This window comes from Carcharhinus amblyrhynchos, chromosome 34, assembly GCF_965287045.1.
Source record: "Carcharhinus amblyrhynchos chromosome 34, sCarAmb.v2.hapA, whole genome shotgun sequence".
Taxonomy (NCBI): Eukaryota; Metazoa; Chordata; class Chondrichthyes; order Carcharhiniformes; family Carcharhinidae; genus Carcharhinus; species Carcharhinus amblyrhynchos.
In genome coordinates, this window is record NC_137357.1 from 4,692,054 (window position 1) to 4,711,231 (window position 19,178).

At 49.4% G+C, this 19,178-nt stretch overlaps 1 protein-coding gene across 1 annotated transcript in view; it reads left to right on the forward strand.

Moving 5' to 3' along the window:
* Positions 1 to 19,178, forward strand: part of LOC145361415 (STE20-like serine/threonine-protein kinase) — a 47,651-nt gene that overhangs the window by 17,502 nt on the left and 10,971 nt on the right. Inside the window, exons 3-14 of the mRNA XM_080217145.1 lie at positions 709 to 757; positions 2,951 to 3,100; positions 5,030 to 5,102; positions 6,559 to 6,753; positions 8,716 to 8,797; positions 8,996 to 9,106; positions 9,979 to 12,423; positions 15,586 to 15,804; positions 15,897 to 15,923; positions 16,856 to 16,986; positions 18,020 to 18,143; positions 18,869 to 19,045. Coding sequence (XP_080073271.1) covers positions 709 to 757; positions 2,951 to 3,100; positions 5,030 to 5,102; positions 6,559 to 6,753; positions 8,716 to 8,797; positions 8,996 to 9,106; positions 9,979 to 12,423; positions 15,586 to 15,804; positions 15,897 to 15,923; positions 16,856 to 16,986; positions 18,020 to 18,143; positions 18,869 to 19,045 — 3,783 coding nt within the window. The remainder of the gene's footprint in view (positions 1 to 708; positions 758 to 2,950; positions 3,101 to 5,029; positions 5,103 to 6,558; positions 6,754 to 8,715; positions 8,798 to 8,995; positions 9,107 to 9,978; positions 12,424 to 15,585; positions 15,805 to 15,896; positions 15,924 to 16,855; positions 16,987 to 18,019; positions 18,144 to 18,868; positions 19,046 to 19,178) is intronic.

Below are 19,178 nucleotides of genomic sequence, written 5' to 3' on the forward strand. Positions count from 1 at the left end.
AAATTGCTTTTAGTGTTCAAAGATGTATAGGTGAGCCAGATTAGCCATGCTAAAGCCCCTGAGTATCCAAAGATATGGAGGTTAGATGGATTGGCCATGGTAGATTGCCACTCAGTATCCAAAGATGTGTAAGTTAGGTGGATTGGCTATGCTAAATTGCCCCTCAGTGTCCAAAGATGTATGAATTAGGTGGATTGGCCATGTTAAATTGCTCCTTAGTGTCCTAGGATGCGGCTAGGTGGATTCACCATGCTAAATTTCCTCTTAGTGTCCAAAGATGTGCAGGTTAGGTGGATTGGCTGTGCTAACTTGCCTCTTTGTGTCCAAAGATGTGTAGGTTAGGTGGATTGGCCATGCTAAATTGCCCCTTAGTGTCCAAAGATGTGTAGGTTAGGTGGATTGGCCATGCTAAATTGTCCCTTAGTGTCCAAAGATGTGTAGGTTAGGTGGATTGGCCATGCTAAATTGCCCCTTAGTGTCCAAAGATGTGTAGGTTAGGTGGATTGGCCATGCTAAATTGCCCCTTAGTGTCCAAAGTAGGTTTGGGGAATAAGCCATAGTAAATGTGTGGGGTTATGGGGTATAGGGTTTGGGTCTCAGTAAGGTGCTGTGTTGGAGAATCCGTGCAGGCTCGACAGCCTGAATGGCCTCCTTCAGCACTGTAGGGATTCTGTGACGCTCTTAAAACCCTCTCATTTCCCTTTCCAGATTCTCATTGAGTTCTGCCCTGGTGGTGCGGTGGATGCCATAATGTTGGGTAAGTGCTGTTGCAGTCTGCTAAATTGGTCAATACCGCATCGCGCCTCACCCACCCTCCCGCGCCTCACCCACCCTCCCACACCTCACCTTGGGCTGACAAGTGGCAAGTAACATTCGTGCCACACCAATGCCAGGCAATGACCATCACCCATAAGAGACACTCTAACCACCGCCCCTTGATGTTCAATGGCATTACCATCACTGAATCCCCCCACTATCAACTTCCTTGGGGGTTCCACTGACCAGAAACTCAACTGGATTCACCACATAAACGCAGTGGTTACCAGAGCAAGTCAGAGGCTGGGAATCCTGCGGAGAGTAACTCACCTCCTGACTCCCCCCAAAGCCTGCCTCCAATCTACAAGGTACAAGTCAGGAGTGTGATGGAATACTCCCCACTTGCCTGGATGGGGGCAGCTCCAACAACGCTCAAGAAGCTCGACACCTTCCAGGACAAAGCAGCCCCGCTTGATTGGCCCCCCATCCACAAACATTCACTCCCTCCACCACCGACACTCAGTAGCAGCAGTGTGTACCATCGACAAGATGCACTGCAGCAACTCATCCTTAGACAGCACCTTCCAAACCCACAAACTCTACCATCTAGAAGGACAGGGGCAGCAGACACATGGGGAACACCACCACCTGCAAGTTCCCCTCCAAGCCACTCACCATCCTGACTTGGAAATATATCGGCCGTTCCTTCACCGTCGCTGGGTCAAAATCCTGGGATCCCATCCTTAACGGCATTGTGGGTCAACCCACAGCACGTGGACTGCAGCAATTCAAGAAGGCAGCTCACCACCACCTTCTCAAGGGGCAACTAGGGGGTGGGCAATAAATGCTGGCCAGCCCGCGTCCCATGAATGAATAAAAATAACCTTCCCCCGCTCTATTCCTGAAGGAAGCTGGGGTACAGTTCCATAAACTCTGGGTGTTGGGGAACTGCGCAAAGAGATCCTTCCATTGACAATGCAATAACCTTGGTGTTGCCTTGTCACCAATCAGGGATGCTATTGGATTAATACTTCACCTGTGTCCAGAACTCCTGAAGCATCTGGCTGCACTTCTCTGGTCTGTGGCCCCCAGTCCGTGCTTACTCCAAAGTCGGAAAATCCCACCCCGGGTTAATGCAGCTTCCCATGGTCTGTGTGCCACCCGCTATGATTCCCAGAAAAATTCCACCTCAAACAGTTGGAATAATTTTGCTCCACCTACCCTATCCATTGCCCTCAATGTGTCGGGAACTTCGACCCAATCACCCCCTTAACCTTCTCAGTTGCCAGGTATACAACTCTGGTCTGTGCAGTCACTCCCTGCTATTTGACCCATGATGTTCTGGGGTTATTGTGGTAAACCGAGGCTGCAGTCACTCCAGTGTGTGTTCCCGCTAAGCTATTCAACTACGGAAGGCATCACAGGTGAATTTGATGGTGTTGCTAGTCAGCAGGCATGCTGGTGTGCCCCCACGCACACGCACATTCACATTCACACTCATATACGTGCTCATAATCACACACTCTCTCACACTCTCTCACACTCTCTCACACACTCTCACACACACACTCAAACACATGCTCTCACTTGACACACACACATACTCACACACACACACACACACACACACAGACACTCTCACTCACACACAGACACTCTCACTCATACACGCACACACACACACATACCCACATAATCACACACTTACACTCACTCACACACATATATTCACACACACACATTCACTCAGACACATGCTGTCACTTGCACACATACACACACACGAACATACACATGCACAAACACACATACTCACACTGACACACACACACACATACTCAAGGACATACACACACTCACGCTCACACTCACACACACTCTTACACACACACTCACTCACACACACACACACACACACTCATACACACACTCTCACTTGCACACACACACAGAAGCACACTAACACACACGCACACATACATTCAGAGACACTCACACACACACACACAACACACACACTCTCATGCACACACACACACATATACACAGTCTCTCTCACACACACACGCTTATGCACACACTCACATATCTACACACACACAAACATTTGTGTCCCATTAAACCTCTGGGAGGGGAGAGAAAACAGGTGACGGTCTGGATCAGAAAGACTCATTTCGATTTGCTTCTGTCTCAGAGCTGGAGAGAGGACTGACAGAGCCGCAGATTCGTGTCATTTGTAGGCAGATGCTGGAAGCTCTGCACTACCTCCACACCAACAAGATCATCCACCGGGACCTGAAGGCCGGAAACATCCTCTTGACCCTGGACGGAGACATTAAACTGGGTAAGAAGGGGAATCAGGGTTCGGGCAGCAGGGTGAGAGAGCAGGAAGTGAAAAATGGGACAAAACCAATCCCACGTGGTACAGCTTCCATCACTTGGTCTTCCCAGCTGATTGCTGTCTCTTGGTACAGTTGAGTCGCCAGTTCAGTTCAAGTTAAGTTGTACCCCCATGTGTCAGAATGTGACAAAAGGGTTCATGTAACTTCAATGAATCCAAGCCAGCTAATAAAGTATGGGACTAAACACAGACATGGGGTCTTGTGAAGTTTGCCTAAATCCGAAGTTTTGCATTTAGTTTTGGCATTAGGGTGAGTATAGAACATAGAACATAGAACATTACAGCGCGGAACAGGCCCTTCGGCCCACAATGTTGCGCCGACCAGTCTTATTTTTAAAAAAAAACATTGACCCACTGATCTAAACCAATCCCTTTTCGTCCATAAACCTATCCACCAATCTCTTAAACGCCCCCAAACTAGGCGCATTTACAACTGCTATTTCCATAAGCTATAAGCTATAAGCTATTTCACTCCAGGTATGATTCAAGTGACCCACTGGGGAACTTTTACCAAACAAAGTTTATTTCAGGACACAGTTAGAATATAAAAAAAATTGCCATAACTTTTATCAATTATGTGAATCAAACATAACACAGTATAATCCTGAACAGATGTCAGAGGTTCTTGACTCAGAGGGTAGTAAGGGCATGGAATGCCCTGCCTGCAGCAGTTGTGGACTCGCCAACTTTAAGGGTGTTCAAATGGTCAGTGGATAGGCATATGGATAACATCGGAATAGTTTAGGTTAGAGGGTCATTAGATTGGTTTCACTGGTCGGCGCAACCTCAAGGGCCAAAGGGCCTGTACTGCACTGTAATGTTCTATGTTCCAATGTTCTACGTTAACAGCTACCTATCTCTGTTGTTCCAAGTCAAACAACATCCCACAGACACACACACTTCTCCAGACTTAGCACACAAAGGAAGTCTGCTCACGTGATGCTGGATCCTCAGCTTTTTAACACTTACGCGAATTGGTCCTTTGATTGTTGGATCAGATCTCTGAGGCTTCCCAGTCCTGGATCTTCAGCAAACCTTTAGAGAGAACAAGACAGAGACAGAGAGACACTGCACCAGAAAGAGTGCAGGGAAGATTTATGAGAATGCTACAGAGACTGGTTGGTTTGAGTTATACGCAGAGGCTGGATAGACTGGGACTTTTTTGCCTGGAGCGTAGGGGGCGATCTTATAAAATAAAATGTTTAAAAGTCTATAAAATAATGAGAGGCATAGATCAACTGGATACTCAATATCTTTTCCCAAAGGTAGGGGAGTCTAAAACTAGAGGGCATCGGTTTAAGGTGAGAGGGGAGAGATACAAAAGCGTCCAGCAGGGCAATTTTTTCATGCAGAGGGTGGTGAGTGTTTGGAACGAGCTGCCAGAGGCAATCGTAGAAGCGGGTACAATTTTGCCTTTTATAATGCATGTAGTTACATGAGTAACATGGGTATAGAGGGATATGGGCCAAATGCGGGCAATTGGAATTAGCTTAGTGGTTTAAAAACTGGGCAGCATGGACAAGTTGGGCCCAAGGGTCTGTTTATATGCTGTAAACCTCTATGACAGGGAAAGTGAAACTAAAAACTTGAAATGCTCTGTAAAAAAGGCTGTCCCCAGGCATGTCACCTGACCTGTCAATCATCTTCAATCAAATGGCTCTCAGCAATTTTTAAAGGACCATAAAACCCCAGGACGCTGCACTAGTCCGGGTTTACATCAGCGTGATATCAATTATACTGCTTCAGTAATAATTTGAGACACCTGTCACAGACAGCATTGTGCCAACAAAATCCTACAAAGGAACACGGTTAAGGTACATTTCTTAATGGCACAGAATCGTCACAATTAACCCATGGTTTCCTCTCTTCCAGCTGACTTTGGAGTATCTGCAAAGAACACTCACACCATCCAACGGCGAGCATCTTTCATCGGGACACCTTACTGGTAGGTATCACTCCTTCCTAAGAAAGCATGGAGTCTACTTTTCATCCATTCCTCAAAATGTTCTCCCTGTATCACTGCAAAGAGAGACATCTTGTGGCACCTTTTCACCTTACACGCTTCAGGACAAACACAAAAATGCCAAATTTCAATTAGTCGCCACGGTTTATACTGCAGGAGGAGAGTGGGCTGATTGGTTGGTTGGTCAAGGTATTGCCATGGACAAAGTAACAGGGAACAATTGGATCTTGGGGAGTTCAAACAAAATCGCAAGTCTTGACCATATTCCTTCAGTTTGCAGAGGAATAGTCGCTGTGTGTGAATGCATGTTACTTTGAGCATGTATAAATGAGCCACGTTCTGAGCTCGACTCGCTTTGGTTGTTGGCATAGCTATGAGCGCACTTAGGATTGCTCACACGCTACCCAGTCACAGAATCACATATACCAGCATTTACGATCCTCGGCCTGATTTTAGGATTGGACAGCCTTGTGTAGCTTTCTCCAGAATGTGAAATGTTCATTCTGCACATAAAGATACGCTGATAAAAGAAGACGAGTGATTGGACCACGATTTTTTTTGATGCCCCTGTTATTATTTATTATTCCACAGTTGGGGAGCTTGGGTCTTATGTCTATGGCCATTCTAAATTGCACTTCAGTGTCCAAAGATGTGTGGGTTAGGGGGATTGATCGTGCTAAATTGCTCCTTAGTGTCCAGAGATGTGCAGATTAGGTGGATTGGCCATGCGAAATTGCTCCTTAGTGTCCAGAGATGTGCAGGTTAGGTGGATTGATCATGTTAAATTGCTCCTTAGTGTCCAGAGATATCCAAAAATCACGGAAACCCGAAAGTGCAGAAGGAGGCCATTCAGCCCATTGAGTCTGCACCGAACCTCTGACAGAGTGTTTACTGTAATCCTGACATTTACCATGGTTGACCCATCTAACCTCGATAGCTTTGGACACTAAGGGGCAATTTACCATGGCCAATCCACCTAACCTGCACATCTCTGGACTGTGGGAGGAAACCGGAGCACCCGGAGGAAACCCACACAGACATGGGGAGAATGTGCAAACTCCACACAGACAGTGACCCGAGCCAGGAATTGAACCTGGTCCCTGGCGCTGTGAGGCAGCAGTGTGCCATCGTGCTGCTCAAATCAAGGTTGGGATGAGATTGTAAGGATTTTCTGTTTATTTGGAAGGGTGTGGGTTTATTTAGTTGGCTATGTTTGTGACCCTCGTCAGTGTTCAACCCTTTATCGTGTGAAGAAAGAACTCGGGGGGTCCTTTGTACAAAATGTTTTAGTTTATTTCTTCGTGCCACAAGTAGGCTGACATTAACACTGCAATGAAGTTACTGTGAGAACCCCCCCCCGCCCGCGCCGTTTGGAACGTTGTTTTTGACTGTACACCGGCAGCACTTTGTCCTCACAGTTTGTCTTCTTGTCGTGCAGGATGGCCCCGGAGGTTGTCCGCTGCGAAACCTCAAAAGATGCTCCCTACGACCACAAGGCGGACGTCTGGTCACTGGGGATCACGCTGATCGAACTGGCCGAGATGGAACCACCTCACCATGAGCTCAACCCAATGAGGGTGCTCCTGAAGATCACAAAGGCTCCCCCTCCAACTCTATCCCACCCTTCCCGCTGGTACTCAGATTTACATCTCTTTCCTTCCTTTCCATTTGATTTGATTTGATTTATTATTGACTTCTCAAGGCTCAACAAATTCGTTTTGTGCAGCTCCACAAGATGGGTGAGATCCTAAATGAATATTTCTCATCAGTTTTCACTGTTACGGATGCTAAGGAACTTGGGGAAATAAATGTCTTGAGGAGTGTACACATGACAGAGAAGGAGGTCTTAAAGCACACCAAGGTAGATAAATCCCTGGGACCTGATGAAGTGTATCCCAGGACATTGTGGGAGGCCAGGGAGGAAATTCCAGGTCCTCTAGCTGAGATATTTGAATCATTGATAGTCATGGGTGAGGTGCCTGAAGATTGGGAGATGGCAACTGTTGCCCCTTTGTTTGAGAAGACCTGCAGAGAAAAGCCTGGGAACTACAGGCCAGTGAGCCTAACATCTGTGCTGGGTAAGTTGTTAGGAGTTATTTTGAGAGACAGGATCTGCAGGCATTTAGAGATGCAAGGACTGAGTAGGAACAGTCAGTATGGCTTTGTGAGTGGAAAATCGTGTCTCACAAATTTGATTTTTTTGAAAGGCGAACCAAGAAGGTCAATGAAGGCAGTGCAGTTGATATTGTCTGCATGGACTTTGATAAGGTATCGCATGGTAGGTGTTGCATAGGTTAAATTTCACGGGATCCAGGGTGAAGTAGCCAAATGGATACAAAATTGGCTTGATGACAGAAGACAGAGCGTCATTATAGAGGATTGTTTTTCAAACTGAAGCCTGTGACCAGCTGTGTGCCGCAAGGATCAGTGCTGGGTCCGCTGTTATTTGTCATTTATATTAATGATTTGGATAAGAATTTAGGAGGCATGGTTAGTAAGTTTGCAGATGACACGAAGATTGGTGACGTAGCGGACAGTGAAGAAGGTTATCTAGGATTGCAACGGGATCTTGATCGATTGGACCAGTGGGCTGACGAATGGCAGCTGGAGTTTAACTTAGATAAATGCGAAGTGATGCATTTTGGTAGATTGAACCAGAGCAGGACTTACTCAGTTAATGGTAGGGTGTTGGGGAGTGTTGTAGAACAAAGAGCAGCTGGAAGTGTGTCGGGATAATCGCCGTCCCAAGGTAACGAAGGCACAAGTGAAGGGTTCCAGCAGCGGATGAGCTGAGGTGGGGAGGGGGGAGTGGGACAGACGGACGCAGGCGATAGTACAGAGGCGGCAATGGATGCTCCGGGTGAACGATGCTAATGCGAGGTCAGAATCTCCTTGCGGGGTCAAACGCAGCGCCAAGGTTTCCTTGATCTCCAACTGTTAGGAGGGGGGTGCAATTCTCCCAACCTGCCGCGCTAATCTTTTAATGTGGCAGGCCAGGAGAATTGCATGTCGGCTGACTTGCGGGATTCGTTCATGCATTCCCGCTGTGCGTGTATCTCCCAGCCCTGGATATCTTGATTGGGGCTGGAAACAGGGTGGGCCGGAGATTGGGGTGGGCCAGAACGGGGGGTGGTGGGGTAGTGGTGGCGGTGGTATTCGGGGCTGGCCCATGAATGGATGGGGGGGAGGGGGGGCTGCGATCAGGCCATGGGGGGGCGGGGGTTGGGGGTTGGCAGCACCACAGGGGGTCCCAGGCTGGTCAGTAATCGAACTGGCCAGCAAACAGGAGGCTGACATTTCGCAGGCACTGTGCACGCACAGAGAACCAGAACTGTCAAATTCAGGCGTGAATAGGCCCCGACCCCTGAAACCTAATAATATTCACACTGGTGGCCTCTGCGTTGCACAGGGAGTGGGAGATCCCGGTGTGAACTTCCACCGGAGAAAACAGCGTGAATTACTCCAGTTTTCCCGCAAATTAGAACTTTTTCGGGAGAATCCCGTCCGGAGCTCGAGGATGGAGTTGTGAGCGGGGATGGAACAAAAAAAATGTCTCCATGTCTTTCCAATAACACCTCGATTATTGAATTCACAGGTCAGCGGATTTCAAAGATTTCTTACGTAAAGCGTTGGATAAAAATGTCGAAGCTCGATGGTGCGCAAAGCGGCTACTCCAGGTGATTATTTTAGTCCCCTTTCCTCTGGGTTAAATCTTAAGTTAAGACATCCCACGGTGGCGTGGATGCCACATGTTCCAAGCCATTTATTTTCTTGTCCTGATGATCGAGCGTTCAAATCCCACGTCAGCGCGGTGTTGCTGTCCCGAACTGTTTACCACCCAGTCCGATTAACACCTCTGCCCCTCTCTCTCTCAGCACCCATTCGTTACCGCAGCGGAAAGCAACAAGCCAATCAGAGAGCTAATTGCTGAGGCCAAGGCAGAGGTGATGGAGGAGATTGAAGATAATAAGGAAGACCAAGTGGAGGTACTGCAGCCGAAGGAGTTTAATACCGTTCTTATTTTTAGTTTATTTACTCGTGTCACAAGTAAGGCTGACATTCACACTGCAATGAAGTTACTGTGAAAATCCCCCAGTCGCCACACGCCTGTTTGAGTACACTGAGGGAGAATTTAGCATCTAACCAGCACGTCTCTGGACACTAAGGGGCAGTTTAGCATGGCCAATTCACCTAACACACACAGTTTTGGACTCTGCACATTCCTCCCGTGACTGCGTGGGTTTCCTCTGGGTGCTCCAGTTTCCTCCCACAACCCAAAGATGTGCAGGTTAGGTGGATTGCCCATTCTAAATTACCCCTGAGTGTCCAAAGATGTGCAGGTTCGGTGGATTGGCCATGCTAAATTGTCCCTTAGTGTCCAAAGATGTGCAGGTTGGGTGGATTGGCCATGATAAATTGCCCTTTAGTGTCCAAAGACATGCAGATTACGTGGATTGGCCATGCTAAATTCTCCCTTAGTGTCTGAATATGGACCGATTAGATGGATTGGCCATGCTAAATTGCTCCTTGGTGTCCAAAGATGTGTGGATTAGGTGAATTGGCCATGCTAAATTGCCCCTTAGTGTCAGGGAGGTGAGCAGGATAAATATGCGGGATTACAGGGACCGGGTGGGATTGTTGTTGGTGTGGGCTCGATGGGCCGAATGGTCTGTACCAGCACTGTAGGAATTCTATGATTCTAATTTAAGCTTAAAAGCCAGCAGCGATGGAAGCCTTGCTACCGTGTTTAAATAAGATTCTGATAAACAATGCCCATCAAGAGTTTATTTTCTGATGGGCACACACTAGTTTTTCAGTTGCGGTTGGAGTCACACACTCTTTATCTTCTCCCTGCCAGGCTCTCTCGTGCCCGCCGTGCTCAGTGCGTGGGCTCAGTGCAGAGGAGGCACAGACGATGGACCTCAGCACAGCCAGCCTGGAGGAAGGGTCGATAACCGATGGGTCTGTTGACGAGGGCCGAGGCATTGACTCAACCGTAAGCGGAGCCGCTGACGACAGAGCGAGCGTGACCGAGTCAATGGAGAGCACAGGCAACATGGAGGAGGTGCAGGGGGAGACGGGCGAATCGGCAGAAAACGAGGGGTTGACAGTGGCCGACGGCCCACCTCGCGAGGCGAGCGCCGAAAGTACCGAGGAGATCCATTCGCAAACCCCCGTCGCTAATCGAGGCGGCGAAATCCGGATAAGTCCGCAGGAGTCAACGGGATTGGAAGTGGGAACGCACGACGCCATGCAAAGTGAGGCGGAACAAGTGCGCGATAGACCGCACACCCCCATTGCAGAATCTGAGCCGACAAAGAGTGAAGGGTTGGGAGCTGATTGCGAAGCGGGGGCACACTCGGGGGCCGGAGATCCCACCAGCGCGGCGCCCAGCCTGGGACGGGACGGCCCGGAGTCAAGACTGAGGAATGGGGACTTGAGGGTCGAACCCACCGGTCCGTCACCCCCTGGAGAGGAGGCTCCAGCAGAGCCTGTGCCGTCACTTGGAGAAGCGGAAAGCGAGCTGTCCCAGCGGGCGGAGCAGCCGCAGGGAGAAACGGCGGGATTGCTGGACGATCCTGCAACGGCAGAGACAAACGCGGCGACTCCAGAGGACGCTCCGTCCGGAATACTCCCCGTTGGAACACTCAGCGTGGGCGCAATGCGGGAAGGGGCCGGCTGCCTTCACACCAGGGAAGTTGAAACCGGAGTGCTGGATCAATTCCCGACGGATGCTGAAGAAAGGAAAGTCGTACGAGATTTCCAAGTCAACGGTCAGGATTTCAAGGAAGAATCCTCGATTTCTCACCTCCAGTCAACCGAAAATAATTGCCTGCAAGGTGATCTCCGGCTACCTGAGAATGTTGGGATTGACGGAAGTTCTGAGCCATCCGTGCGTGTTGGATCTCCAACGGGACAAGGAGGAGAGGAATCGGATTTGGAGAATGCAAGTGATGGAATGCCCGATCCCCCACTGGATCAGTCAGACAACGTTCCCAGGGAGGCAGCTTCAGAAGGGGTGCAGAGTGGTGAAGACTCGATGGGATCCCCTCAGTGCGGAGAGGCAGAAAGGCACTCGGTGGAGACTCTCGGCCGGATCGAGTCTTCAGTCGGGAAGATGGAAGTTGCTGACGGAGATGAGGGCACCCCCATGACGGGAGCGCTCGAGGGTGAGGCGATTCTGCCATGTGCTGCGACAAACGTGGACCATACCCAGGCCACCAGCGAGGGAAGCACAGAGCAGTTACTTGAGCCTTTAACCGAAGTGGAGGAAGCTGGATGCGAGTGGAGCCAGGACATTGCTATCGTAACCTGCCTTGTCAGTGATCTAATCGACCTGGTCGCAGACGATGGAAGGGAACGGGAGGCGAACCACTCGCAAACAACTGGGCAAGGAGTCATGCCAGGCCTTGGGAAAGATGCTGATCCCCTCAGCGGAGATGGTTCCATTGAAGAGGTCAGCGGTGAGGAGGTGAAGACCTCAATAGAATCTTCTAGGAGCGTAATCACAGAGGATAACAGTCCCGATGAGGAGGTGAAGACTTCAATAGAATCTTCCGGAAGTGCAATCACAGAGGACAACAGTCCTAACGAGGAGGTGAAGACTTCAATAGAATCTTCCGGAAGTGCAATCACAGAGGACAACAGTCCCAACGAGGAGGTGAAGACTTCAATAGAATCTTCCGGAAGTGCAATCACAGAGGACAACAGTCCCAACGAGGAGGTGAAGACTTCAATAGAATCTTCCGGAAGTGCAATCACAGAGGACAACAGTCCCAACGAGGAGGTGAAGACTTCAATAGAATCTTCCGGAAGTGCAATCACAGAGGACAACAGTCCCAACGAGGAGGTGAAGACTTCAATAGAATCTTCCGGAAATGTAGTCACAGAGGACAACAGCCCCGATGAGGAGGTGAAGACTTCAATAGAATCTTCCGGAAGTGTAATCACAGAGGATAACAGTCCTAACGAGGAGGTGAAGACTTCAATAGAATCTTCCGGAAGTGTAATCACAGAGGATAACAGTCCTAACGAGGAGGTGAAGACTTCAATAGAATCTTCCGGAAGTGGAGTCACAGAGGACAACAGTCCTGATGATAGGCCGAAGACTTCAGAAGAGTCTTCCGAGAGTGAACAGGAAGAGGAATGCGTGAACAGTCACATGGAAGAGGGGGAATTATCAGACAAGTTGGGGGGACAAGGGAAGCATGAACAAAGAGAAGAGACCGAGATCGACAGTGTCTCACCCAGTAAGGATGCGTCCAGCCAGCAGGGTCGATCTCCTCCGGATCCTCGGCTAAAGGTAGTTTGCAAATTCATGGGAAGGATGGGGCTGGTGGTGGATGGAGAGAAAGCAGGATTTGCATTACTCTTGCGTCCAACAATGCAGCACACCCTCGGTAGTGCACTGGGAGAAGTTTTTTATTTGATTTGATTTATTATTGTCGCATGTACTGGGATACAGTGAAAAGTATTGTTTCTTGCGCGCTATACAGAAAAGCATACTGTTCATAGAGAACATGGGGACGAGGAAAGGAGAGAGTGCAGAATGTAACGTTATAGTCATAGCTGGGATTTGATTTGATATGTTATTGTCACATGTCTCAGTATACAGTGAAAAATATTGTTTCTTGTGCACTATACAGACAAAGCAGACCGTTCATAGAGTACATAGGGAACTAGGAAGGCAGAGAGTGCAGAATGTAGTGTCCATAAAACAGTGACCATAAAATAAATTGTGATGCACCTTGAGCCATTCAGTGGCTGTGAACAGGTGTAAATGCAAATCTGACTCGCAGCTCCAGGGACCCAGGTTCAATTCCTGGCTTGGGTCGCAGTTCTCCTCGTGTCTGCGTGGGTTTCCTCCGGGTGCTCCGGTTTCCTCCCACCGTCCGAAAGATGTGTGGGTTAGGTTGATTGGTCATGCTAAATTACCCCTCAGAGTCCCAGGATGAGTAGGTTAGAGGGATTAGTGGGTTGGGGTTGTGGGGATAGGGTGGGATTGCGGTCAGTGCAGACTCAATGGGCCGAATGGCCTCTTTCTGCACTGTAGGGATTCTATAGGTTCTCTCTGTCCTTCTCTCTGTCTTTTGTTTGTCTTCCTCTCTTTCTGCCTTTCTTTCCTTGCCTTTCTTTCTATTCACTTACCAGCGAGACGGTGGCACAGTGATTAGCGCTACTGCCTCACAGCGCCAGGGAACCTGGGTTCAATTCCTGGCTTGAGTTACTGTCTGTGTGGAGTCTGAATGTTCAATCCCCTTGTCTCTGTGGGTTTCCCCTGAGTGCTCCAGTTTCCTCCATAGTCCACAAAGATGTGCAGGTTCGGGGAATTGGCCATGCTAAATTGCCTCTTAGTGTCCAAAGATGTGCAGGCTGTGTGGATTGGCCATGCTAAATTGCCTCTTAGTGTCCAAAGATGTGCAGGCTGTGTGGATTGGCCATGCTAAATTGTCCCTTAGAGTCCAAACATGTGCAGGTTAGGTGGATTGGCCATGCTAAATTGCCTCTTAGTGTCCAAAGATGTGCAGGTTCGGGGAATTGGCCACGCTAAATTGCCTCTTAGTGTCCAAAGATGTGCAGGCTGTGTGGATTGGCCATGCTAAATTGCCTCTTAGTGTCCAAAGATGTGCAGGCTGTGTGGATTGGCCATGCTAAATTGTCCCTTAGAGTCCAAACATGTGCAGGTTAGGTGGATTGGCCATGCTAAATTGCCCCTTAGTGTCCAAAGATGTGTAGGTTAAGTGGATTGGCCATGCTAAATTGTCCCTTAGTGTCCAAAGATGTGCAGGTTAGGTGGATTGGCCATGCTAAATTGTCCCTTAGTGTCCAAAGATGTGAAGGTTAGGTGGATTGGCCATGCTAAATTGCCTCTTAGTGTCCAAAGATGTGCAGGCTGTGTGGATTGGCCATGCTAAATTGTCCCTTAGAGTCCAAACATGTGCAGGTTAGGTGGATTGGCCATGCTAAATTGCCTCTTAGTGTCCAAAGATGTGCAGGTTCGGGGAATTGGCCACGCTAAATTGCCTCTTAGTGTCCAAAGATGTGCAGGCTGTGTGGATTGGCCATGCTAAATTGCCTCTTAGTGTCCAAAGATGTGCAGGCTGTGTGGATTGGCCATGCTAAATTGTCCCTTAGAGTCCAAACATGTGCAGGTTAGGTGGATTGGCCATGCTAAATTGCCCCTTAGTGTCCAAAGATGTGTAGGTTAAGTGGATTGGCCATGCTAAATTGTCCCTTAGTGTCCAAAGATGTGCAGGTTAGGTGGATTGGCCATGCTAAATTGTCCCTTAGTGTCCAAAGATGTGCAGGCTGTGTGGATTGGCCACGCTAAATTGCCCCTTAGTGCCCAAAGATGTGCAGGTTAGATGGATTGGCCATGCTAAATTGCCCCTTAGTGTCAGGGGGATTTGCAGAGTAAATATGTGGGGTTATGGGACAGGGCCTGGGTGGGATTGTTGTCGGTGCAGACTTGATGGGCCAAGGTTTAAAGTTTATTTATTAGTCACACATGGGCTTCCATTAACACTGAAATCCCCTAGTCCCCACACTCCGGTGCCTGTTCGGGTACACCGAGGGAGAATTTAGCACCTAACCAGCACATCTTTGAGGAATCCGGAGCACCTGTAGGAAACCCACGCAGACACGGGGGAGAACGTACCGACAGTGACCCAACCGGGACTCGAACCTGGGTCCTTGGCTTTGTGAGACAGCAGTGCTAACCACCGTGCCGCCCTACAGGCCACCTTCTGTACTGTAGAGATTCTAGGATTCTCTCCGCCCCGTGTCATTTGGAACAGCGGCCAGATCATAAAGCTTGCCCCTTCCCCCAGGGGAATCCAGCAATGAGCCAGGAAGTAGGGCAAGCCAATTCCCCACTCACCAAGCCCGATGTTGGGTTCAGCCTGAGGGATCGAATGGGCTGCTAAATTCTCCCTCGGTGTACCCGAAGAGGCACCGGAGTGTGGGGACTCGGGGATTTCAGTGTTAATGGAAGCCCACTTGTGACTAATAAATAAACTTTAAACCTTGGCCCATCAAGTCTGCACCGACAACAATCCCACCCAGGCCCTGTCCCGTAACCCCACATATTTACTCTGCTGATCCCCCTGACACTAAGAGGCAATTTAGCATGGCCAATCCACACAAAGTGTGCATTCCCCTGATACTTAGAGGCAATTTAGCATGGCCAATCCACCTAACCTGCACATCTTTGGACACTAAGGGACAATTTAGCATGGCCAATCCACCTAACCTGCATATCTTTGGACACTAAGGGACAATTTAGCATGGCCAATCCCCCTAACCTGCACATCTTTGGACACTAAGGGACAATTTAGCATGGCCAATCCACCTAACCTGCACATCTTTGGACACTAAGGGACAATTTAGCATGGCCAATCCACCTCAAAAGAAGGAAACCTTGCAAGGACAAAGCAAAAACGTTCTGCGCTTGAATTTGATTCAGATTCCCGAAACAGCCGTGTCCATGAAAGTGGAAAAACTGGAGGCAAACGGCCTGACCATCGTGGAGGGAGAGACACAACATCTTCCCACTGGAAGTGCTGCTATGATTGAACAGTCACTGGCAAATGAGACTGGAGAGAGACGATCTTCCTATCTATATGGCATTGACGACCTCGAAACCAACAGACTCTCCCCTTGCGCTAATGCATTTGACAGACAGGTAACTCAATTTAACAACCTTCTACATTTCAAATTTTTGCCATTTCTTATTGCTTTTGGTAACCATCTCATTGGATTTCTCTTTTATTCCAGAGGCAGTTTGATGAGTTTCAGGATGAAGTGAGTATTTTTTTCTCTGCCTGGGGAGTTTCAGTTTCCCGCACCAGTAGATGTTTCCAGAATGTTCACCATGGTTGGTAATGAAGTCCAGTGTCCCACGTTCAAGCTGACACAAGGACCCGTGGTTCATCAAACATTCAGAGTTTTCATAGTTAAAGAGCCATTGGTCTCACAGCAACAGTGTCTGAAGGCACAGTTATGCAGAAAATCGATATAGGGATACTTTTCCTGGATTCTTAACTTTCCGGTAGCCAATTCTCCCAACTCCCCAACTCTACTAACTCCCCAAACTCTACAAACTCCCCAACTCTACCAACTCCCCAAACTCCCCAACTCCCCAAACTCCCCAACTCTACAAACTCCCCCAACTTCCCAACTCTACAAACTCCCCCAACTCCCCAAACCCCAACTCTCCCAACTCCCCCAACTCTACTAACTCCCCAACTCTACTAACCCCCCAAACTCTCCAACTCTACAAACTCCCCCAACTTCCCAACTCTACAAACTCCCCCAACTCCCCAAACCCCAACTCTCCCAACTCCCCCAACTCTACTAACTCCCCAACTCTACTAACTCCCCAAACTCTCCAACTCTACAAACTCCCCCAACTTCCCAACTCTACAAACTCCCCAACTCCCCCAAACTCATGCTAAATTGCCCCATACTGTCAGGGAGACCAACAGGATAAATGCCTGACATTCGGGGGACAGGGCCTGGGTGGGATTGTGGTTGGTGCAGACTTGATGGGCCAAATGGCCTCCTTCTGCACCACAGGATTCTCTGGTTCAAACCATAGCTCAAGTAAAGGGAGAGGTACTGATAGCCCATCGGATTGGAAAAGGCTTGGATGAAGCCCTGTAACTCATTGTCGCACGGTTACAGAAGGGGTGAGCTGTACGTACAGTTTCTAAACAGGCTGCTCTATGTTCCAGGACAGACCCACCCTGAGGAAGACCTTAAAGAAAACACGCAAGTTTGTGGTGGATGGAGTGGAAGTGAGTGTCACAACGTCCAAAGTTGTCAGCGAGGATGATAAAAAGGGCCAGGCCATGCGGTCTGCCAGGTGAGACAGACAATCAGGCTCGGGTCACTGTCTGTGCAGAGTCTGCACATTCTCCCTGTGTCTGCGTGGGTTTCCTCCGGGTGCTCTGGTTTCCTCCCACTGGTTAGGTGCTGGTTAGGCGCTAAATTCTCCCTCAGTGTCACCTGAACAGGAGTGTGGCGACTGGGGGATTTTCACAGTAACTTCATTGCAGTGTTAATGTAAGCCTACTTGTGACACTAATAAATAAACCAGCCAAGTGCCACCCAAATGACGTCTTCCATCTAAACCCTCCCTCCCTCTCCCACCTGCTCAGAAACGTGAGACTCCCCTACCATGCCCTACGTAGGGAGGCCATTCAGCCCCTCACCCCAGCAACTGGGGGGATTTTCATAGTAACTTCATTGCAGTGTTGATGTAAGCCTACTTGTGTCGCTAATAAATAAACTAACACTTCTCCTGCCAACTATCAGGTTCGGGATATTTAAAGCCAACTATTTAAAGTTTAATTATTAGTGTCACAAATAGGTTTACATTAACACTGCAACACTCGAAAGGGCACTGCCGCACTTCGGGTTGCACTGAGGGAGAATTTAGCACCTAACCAGCAGGTCTTTCAGACTGTGGGAGGAAACCGGAGCACCCGGAGGAAACCCACCCAGACACGGGGAGAATGTGCAGACTCCACGCAGACAGTGACCCAAGCCGGGAATCAAACCATCAAACCCGGGGTCCGTGGCGCCATGAGGCAGCAGTGCTAACCACTGTGCAATACCTACCCATCCCCACCCTCACCCCCCCCTACCCAATGCCACCCCTGCCATTCCCTATCTCCCCCCCCCCCCCACTGCCCCCTGAAAAGCGCAGGTTGGCCAAGCGCTGCGGCGTGTCACGGTGTGAGAGGGCGGGAAAGTGGAACTGAGCAGCGACAGATCAGCCATGATCTTATTGAATGGCGGGGCAGGCTCGAAGGGCTGGATGGCCTACTCCTGCTCCTATTTCTTATGTTCTTATGTGAGAGCCCGAGCGAACCACCCGACTGATTCCCTCACAGGCGCCAGGAGCTGCGAGAACTTCGGCTTCTACAGAAGGAGGAGCAGAGACTGCAGAGCCAGCTCGACCTCAAGCTCCAGCAGCAACGAGAGCAAATGATCCGGCAGATTGAGCAGGAGATGATGGTGAGTGAGCTGGAGTGGGCCCGGGGGGAGGGGGGGGAGGGAGGGGGGGGGGGGGGGGGGGGGGGGGCGTGGGGAGGGGGGGGGGTGGGGGGGGTGCTGCGGATGAGATGGAGCGATACGGGAACGTGCTCGGTTAAGGTAAATTAGGGCCATTTTGTAGTATCTCTGACAGAGTATCTTACCCAGTCCCTCTCCCCGGAACCCTCACTTACATAGCACCCAAACTGCACATCTTTGGACATGTTTAGCATGGCCTATCCACCTAACCTGCACATCTTTGGACACTAAGGGACAATTTAGCATGGCCAATCCCCCTAACCTGCACATTTTGGGACACGAAGGGACAATTTAGCATGGCCAATCCACCTAACCTGCACATCTTTGGACACTAAGGGGCAATTTAGCATGGCCAATCCACCTAACCTACACATCTTTGGACACTAAGGGACAATTTAGCATGGCCAATCCCCCTAACCTGCACATTTTGGGACACGAAGGGACAATTTAGCATGGCCAATCCCTCTAACCTGCACATCTTTGGACACTAAGTGACCGTGATGGAGGATCAGACAGTGAATTTTAGATTATTCAGCCTCTCAAACCCTCCGGTCACTAAATTGTCCCAGACTGACTAGGTTTTTGCCCACGGAGAGGAATGGTTAACACAAGGAGCAATGTTAGCACAGAGCTTCATACACTTACCGGTCTGCTTTACCCCTGGGTAGAACAAGAAGGAGTATTACGACCAAGAGATTGAGACGCTGGAACGGAAGTACAGGCAGATCCTCCAGCGACTGGAGCAAGACTACGCCACCCGACTGCGCGATGAGGCGAAACGCCTGAAGGCACAACAAGCCAAAGAGTTCGCAAAGCAGCGCCAATTGCTGAAGGACAAAAAACAAGTAAGAATCTCTCTCGGGCAGCAACAGAAAACCCAGCAGGTCTGCCAGCGCCTACGGGGTGGGGCGGGAGAGAGAGAGAGAGAGAGAGAGATGGACAGAGTTACTGTCTTGAGTCAAACATGGCTTCTTTGGA